This window comes from Spermophilus citellus (assembly GCF_964194105.1).
Source record: "Spermophilus citellus genome assembly, chromosome: 3".
In the NCBI taxonomy this organism is placed as follows: domain Eukaryota; kingdom Metazoa; phylum Chordata; class Mammalia; order Rodentia; family Sciuridae; genus Spermophilus; species Spermophilus citellus.
In genome coordinates this window covers 15,042,029-15,049,193 of record NC_138184.1, presented here as the reverse complement: position 1 = coordinate 15,049,193, position 7,165 = coordinate 15,042,029, and the positions used below count along the sequence as shown (strand labels likewise).

The 7,165-nt window shown below is 49.4% G+C and overlaps 1 protein-coding gene across 1 annotated transcript; it reads right to left on the bottom strand.

The window, feature by feature from the left end:
* Positions 1 to 2,575: 2,575 nt before the first annotated feature.
* On the bottom strand, positions 2,576 to 6,369 carry FAM32A (family with sequence similarity 32 member A). Its single transcript, XM_081285951.1, has 4 exons — positions 6,220 to 6,369; positions 5,990 to 6,131; positions 4,009 to 4,062; positions 2,576 to 3,711 (listed from the first exon to the last, which is right to left on the bottom strand). The coding sequence occupies exons 1-4, from the start codon at positions 6,291 to 6,293 to the stop codon at positions 3,643 to 3,645; spliced, it is 339 nt and encodes a 112-aa protein (XP_081142077.1). The 5' UTR covers positions 6,294 to 6,369; the 3' UTR covers positions 2,576 to 3,642.
* Between the last annotated feature and the right edge of the window lie 796 nt (positions 6,370 to 7,165).

Below are 7,165 nucleotides of genomic sequence, written 5' to 3'. Positions count from 1 at the left end.
GTGGAGAAATTCCTGCATTCTGTCCCATTGAACCATCACCACACTTAGGGCATCCCAAAAGGGCTATCACAGCATTTACTCAGTCTGCCTATCTCTCACATATCTCTATCTTGCCTCTTATCTGTTTAGCATTTGGAAAGAGGGTTTTGGCAACTCTGTGATTATATAACTTCTACTTAGGATAGAGATATAATTGCAGAATATAATTGAGAAATATGGGGCTGGGGATGTGGCTCAAGTGGTAGCGCGCTCGTGCGTGCAGCCCGGGTTCGATCCTCAGCACCACATACAAACAACGATGTTGTGTCCGCCGATAACTAAAAAAAAAAAAGTAAATATTAAAAATTCTCTCTCTCCCCCTCCCTCTATTACTCTCTCTTTAAAAAGAAAAAAAAGAGAAATATGGAATATTCGAAGGCTACTAAGTGAATCCTAGGTTGGAAGCTTTTTTGCGGTGCCCTGGAAGCATTCTTGCACAAAACACAGAGCAAGCAGCCAAGAAGGGCTTCTTTTATTTATTTATTTATTTTTTTGTACTGGGGATTGAACTCAGGGGCACTGGACCACTGAGCCACCTCCCCAGCCCTATTTTGTATTTTATTTAGAGACAGGGTCTCACTTAGTTGCTTAGCGCCTCCCTAAATTGCTGAGGCTGGCTTTGAACTCACCATCTTCCTGCCTCAGCCTCCCAAGCTGCTGGGATTACAGGCATGCGCCACCAAGGTCGGCCAAGAAGAGCTTTTGAAACCAATTGTCGGATGGACACACTCTAGATGGACTGTGATCACACATCAGGTTGGTGACTACTACTGAAGAAGAAATCCATCGTTCAGAAAGAAGTACCTGTGACTGATGCCATGTATAAGAAACCCTGTACATAGCTTCATACTATGTCCAAATTATTGCATTTAGAAAACATGTGTATTTTCAGATTACTTACTTACAGTTTTGACATGTTCACTTAAGAAAAAGAAATGTCAAAACTAAGTAAGGCAAGGGGGGCTGGGGATGGGGCTCAAGCGGTAGCGCGCTTGCCTGGCATGCGCGTGGTGCTGGGTTTGATCCTCGGCACCACATACAAATAAAGATGTATGTCTGCTGAAAACTAAAAAATAAATATTATAAAGTTCTCTCTCTCTTAAAAAAAAAAACTGTAAGGCAAGGGCTGGGGATGTGGCTCAAGCGGTAGCGTGCTCGCCTGGCATGCACAGGGCGCTGGGTTCAATCCTCAGCACCACATAAAAATAAAGATGTTGTGTCCACTGAAAACTAAAAAATATTTAAAAATTCCCTCTCTCTCTCTTAAAAAAAAAAAAAAAAAAAAAAACTAAGGCAAGAAGAAAACCAGCAAGGGAGGCGAGGTCTCACTCAATGGAACATTTCTGGCTCGCTGAAGGTATTCTGAGTTAAAAACACTGTTTTTACACATAAACTATTAGTAACCCTTTTCTCTACATGGGGGAATTCAGGTCACATCTGAATTTCAACCTTGGCTTTTACATTTATTATATATGCCAGATATGATCTCAGCAGTATCAGGAAAGACCATACCTATCCTGTAGACCAGTGTTTCTCAAACTTTGCTGCATATTGGGGTCACCCGGGGAGCTCTGAAAAATTCATGACCTAACCCCACCCCAGACCATGGCTTCTGACATTTGTGGTTCTTGATGCTCCCCAGGATGTCCATCACCACACTCAGGGCAACGCTAACGTGCAGAATTTGAGAACCACTGGGATGGACTGTGACAACAAACCAGACCTCCTGGTGCTCAGGTTCTCGGTGAGCTCCCTCCCAGACCCTGCATTTGGCTACAACTTGCTAATAGCTTGCATGGAGAAATACCCTGGAGGACGACAAGCCTTCCAGGACTTGCCGGCCCTCGGGCTAGCCAGTGCAGCCATACCAGTGAAATAAACCACAAGAACCATCCAACCGAGCTGTCCACCCACAGAACTGAGATCACGAATGTTTTAAGCCACTGTTTTGCAGGAGCTCAATGTGCGGATAATTACAAGATTCATCTTACCACCTCATGGACAAAGGTTTTCACAGCACACAACGGACCCAGGCTAACGGGCAAGGCCTGAGACTGACTCTTCTCCAGGCATTGTGAGTCACTGATGAAAGGAGCCAGTCAGTGCTAATGGGACTCCAGGCTGCACACCCTTAGTTCAGATGCTCTAAAATACAAAACTCTTGTCAGCTCTGACATCAAGTGGAAAATTCCACACCATGAAACTGTTTCATGCACAAAATTGTTAGAAATAGGGCTGGGGTTGCAGCTCAGTTGCAGAGCGCTTGCTTCACACATGAGGCACTATTGGATCGTCAGCACCACATAAAAAATGAAATATGTTGTGTCCATGTAAAACTAAAAAAAATTTTTTTAAATTGTTAGAAATATTTAAAATTACCCTTAGGCTACACGTATAGGGTGTATATGAAACAATGAATTGTATTAGATACTGCAAGATACTTTATTATGTTTATGCAAATATTCCCAAATCCCAAAAATTCTGGCCCCAGGCATTTGGGATAAGGGACACCCAACCTGCATGTCCTCTTTCTTAGATACAAACCACAGGTAGAAACCAATGTGTGTTCTACTTTTTTCCATTGAGAGAGAGTTTGCACCACGCACATCCTTCAGGTGCGGCGCTTCTGTGGTAACAGATCTATAATTGAGACCCTCAGACTTCCATTTTAATAGCGGTTCTGCTTTATTCTGTAGTTTACATGCTGCCATTTGATCCTCCTGTGGTGCCTGGAGCTCTTCAGCCTTCGGACCTGGGCCCTGCTGCTCCTCTGCACCTGTCTCTCTGGGCTGGGCTCTGCCCTGGTTGGATGAGGGTCCAAGGTCAGGAACCAGAGGCTCCATGTGACATGCCGCCTTTGAATACACACATGGAGCTCCGGGATGAGGGCTGTGTGCAAGACTGTGCCCGGATTCCATTAGAGAGAGCGCTGCAGCCAATCAGCAACGTCTGCCAAGGCAACACCATCAGATGTGTCCAGAAAGCATTCACTGGGGGGAGAGACTGAAAATAGGCCACCGGCTTAAAAGGGGGCAAGGCACACATTCATGTCCATCCCTGCCCTGGGTGGCTGCTCGCTACCGGGCTGCATGGCATCAGGTGGCTGGGGAGGCATCCTGAAGGCCACAAGGCTGCACAGGGCTCCTCAGTGCCTGGGCGGGAGAATGTAAGTCCCCAGTCAGAGCAGCCCAGGTGGGTCTGCAGGGTCTGCGTGGTGCGGGCCAGGCCAGGTCAGCTTCTCGTCCTCTGCAGTCCAGCTCATCCAGGCAAAGACAGCTGGCTGGCCTCAGAGTGTCAGATGCCACTCTCAAAACTTTAACACGACAATCATACAGTGAGTCTTAGGTTAGCATCTCCAGAACTTTCCAATTCAAACTAAAAAGGGTTACCGTCAATGTGCTACCAAAAAGACCAAAATTAAATAAAAGGGCAGTCTTACTTTAATCAAGTTCTAGATTGAGGGGACAGAGTTTTGAAAAGCACTGTGTCAGCAGAAGAGGCATGGGTATAAAAGAATGTTTCCGGAAAATACCAAAGCAACCAAACAATCCTGACTTTGTCTTCTGCTCTCCCTCGATGCTCCTCCACAGCCAGGGCCAGGATCTACTTGGTCCAGCTGACTTTGGGGATATCATAATGCTCTGTGAGGGTGTCCAGGTGCCTGTTGAAGTCCTAGGAAGCGAAGGAGAAGGTCTGCATCAGCACAGGCCCAGCCAGGGCACTAGGGACTCATGGCACTGCCCAGCCCCACCTCTCCCATGTCCTGTCTCTGCCCAGCAAGCCCCTCCTCACACCCACCCTGCAGGCCTTACACCCCTGAACACTGGGCTCTCTCTAAAGGAGCCATGGGAGGTGCCATTCTTGTTGAGTAAACCTCTCCCCCACCAGCATTCCAATAGCTCCCACAGACTCTGGGCCAAGCTGGGACCCTAAACGGCTCAGTCTCCCCACACCGGGCACCTGACTCACCTCCACTCTCTGCTTATGGGTTTTAGATGCTTTTTTCAGGATCCTCTCCATTTGCTGGAAGAGAAGAGACAGGGAGGTGACTCTGCCTGCCCAACACGGCCCAGCCAGCCTGGTTTCCCTTCTAGAACAGCCAGAGGCCTCAGGATGCACACCCTGTCCCTCCCCTCAATCCACTCAGGCTAGTCCAACAGAGAACCTGGCTCAGTCACCTTTGGTCCTAGCTTCCTGAGTGGGAGGAAATGAACCAGCACCAACTGAGCATGAGCAGATTCTGCTGAAAGCTGGACATGTGCTTCCTGCACCCTTGGGCAGTGGACAGCACTGCAGCTTGCAGAAGAGCAAGTCCCACATGGGGTTACAGGAAGGATGGGAGAGAGGAAGGTAAAGGGCCCATCCTGAGTTCCAGCTGGAGTGCCGAGGGCTACAGGATCTGGGTCACAGACACATACAACATGTCCTCACTCATCTGTGGAAGCTACAGGGGCGCCAGGTGATGTGCCAATGCTGGACATATATACCCGGGGCCCAGGACTGAGGGTTGTGAGGACCGTGCCAGCATTCATTATAAAGAATGCTAAAATCAATGAGCAATGTCTGCCATGGCGATGCCCATCAGATGTGTCTGGAAAAGCAGTTCTAAGAGGAAGGACGGCGTGCTTCTTGATGACAAATATCCGCCTTCCTTCTCCATTCTAAATGCCAACTAAGGGCTCTCAGTAGTCACCCGAGGGTTGCACTAGCCTCCCTTCCTGACTCCAGCCACAAAATCTCAGCCCTGCTTGCAACTACAACCACAGGTTACAGATTGGGGACAGACCTGCACTCACCAAAACCCTACACGGAAGACTTTAGCCCTATTTAAGTGGATGGACACTTGACTTTTTTAAGTTATAGATGGACACGATGCCTTTATTTTGTTTATATATTTTTATGCGGTGCTGAGGGTCAAATCCAGTGCCACACAAGTGCTAGGCAAGTGCTGTACCACTGAGCCACAACCCCAGCCTGCCACATATTTTTTGTATGGACCAAATTCTTTCCAAGGGTAATCAGTTAACTCTCACCAGTGTCACTGTTTAGGTTCACACAGACCATGGATAGGACTTCCCAGCCTCAGCACTAATTTGTTTTTCTTTTTGATACTACTGCCGACTGAACCCCGGGCCTCATGCATGCCAGGCAAGCACTCTACCACTGAGCCACATCCTTAGCCCTTTCCTATATTTTATTTTGGACAGGGCGTCTCAAAGTTGCCCAGGCTAGCCTTGAATTGGTGATCCTTCTGCTCAGTCTCCCGATTACACGCAGCACCCCTGAACCTGGCTCATACTCAGAACCATTGGCATTTGAGGACAAATCATTTCGCAGTGGGCAGGGGGCACCTTTCTGTGACTGTAGGAAGAGCGGTGGCCTCGCTGGTCCCCACCCACTGGATGTCCATAGCACTCCCTCGGCAGACCCGTGCTGGGGGAGAGAACCACTAGGAGCACTAACCCACACGGTTATTCCCTCTGCGGCATGATCCGCTAAGCCTGTCTGTCTTGCCTTGACCTCTCCTTTCCCTCGCCGCCCAGATTCACTCAGGGTTTAATACCAACAGAAACGACACACAGGGCCTTGTAATACAGAAAATCCGATTCTGCCCAACAAGGGCGTCATAGAAACGGGCCGTGGGGGCTCGGAGCTGAGCACAGCCAACAACCAACAGCTGACACCCAGTGAGCGCCCAGGGCCAGACCTAGTGCCAACGTCCCCGGGCCCTCAGGACAAAGTGCTGTGCTGACACCTACTGATGGGGCTGGGGCAGAGGCGCAAGGCAAGCGAGTCACAGTGTGGCAAAGCCCGGCCCACGCCCTGCCCGGGGCGAGGGGAACCGCCTCCCGGGCCCTGAGTCCCCTCCGACCCTCGCCCCGAGCAGCTTCCAGCCCCCGAACCGCCCGAGCACCCGCCCCGGGGGCCGCCGCCCAGCGCGGCGCCTCACCCGCTTCTCCTGCATCTTCTCGAAGGCCGCCTGGGCCGGCGTCCGCTTGTCCAGGCAGCGCCGCTTCTCCTCTTCGTTCTTCTTGCTTGTTCCCATGGCTTCCAGAAGTTTCGCCTTGTCCTTGTCCTTCTTTTTCTTCTTCCTGGGAGGGGAGACGGGAGGGAGACAGTGAGGACGGGGGCCCCGGGAATACTCTAGCGGAACAGAGGAACGGGTGCCACGGGCCTCACCGTTTGTTCACGCCGAGCTCTGCGACGCCTTTCAGCTTCAAGGGCCCCTTCTGGACCTGTTCGTAGGCCTCCATGGCTCCCGCTGGCAGTTCGGTGGGGAGACTGCCACACTTCCTGTTTGTAAATGTTATTTCCGTCCCAACGCCCGCCTCACTTCTTCTTGATTGGCTGACGCGGTAGGCTCGCGGGCGTCCTTGGCATGCAGACTGAGCCACATTTCCGGTCGCGGGCAAGGCGGAGAGTTAGGCGCGTGCCCGAGCCTCTCAGCTGCCACACTTCCGGTTTTGACGCCTACTTCCGCTTTCTCAGCCTGTAGCCCAGGTGTTCAAAACCCAATGCTTTGTCGTTTGCTTGACGTTTGGATGCGTTTTCGCTCCCTGCCGTGTGTGGAGCGTTTGAAAGACCCTGGACCTGATTTTGTAACCTGATCAGTTCTCATTCATTTCCAAGCGTTTGATAAATAAAATAATAAACGAATTTTGAGTCATCAATATGTACGTTTAAAAATGCCTTTAGAATCCTTCATTTATTCTTCAAGTGACAAAAAAATGCACATATTTATCGTGCACAACGTGATGTTTGGAAATTCACATACATTTGGAATGACTCAATCGAGTTCACTAATGTGCAATCTCATTATTTTGGGGGGAGAACACTTACAATCTACTCTGAGAAAATTCCAAGAACTAATTATATTGCTGTTAACAATGTTCAATATGTTACATGCCAGATCTCTTGAACTTATTCCTCCTAACTGAAATTTTTAATCTTTTGACCAACTTCACAACCTCTCCCTCCTCCCGTGGTAACCACCGGTTCTACTTTCTGCTTCTATAAGTTTATCTTTTCTTATTCTGAGATAAATGGGTGCACAAACTGATTAAGAAACAGTTATTTGGGCTGCTCAGAGTTGCAGCTCAGGAGACACAAATTTCAGACAGGCTGA

Bases quoted from the DNA above. Each gene is read 5' to 3' on its own strand.
- FAM32A (XM_081285951.1), bottom strand. From the start codon at position 6,293: ATGGAGGCCTACGAACAGGTCCAGAAGGGGCCCTTGAAGCTGAAAGGC. The intron at 6,132-6,219 runs GTGAGGCCCGTG...CTCCCCTCCCAG, and splicing joins GAGCTCGGCGTGAACAAACG to GAAGAAGAAAAAGAAGGACA. The intron at 4,063-5,989 runs GTGAGGCGCCGC...CTTCTCTTCCAG, and splicing joins AGAAGATGCAGGAGAAGCGG to CAAATGGAGAGGATCCTGAA.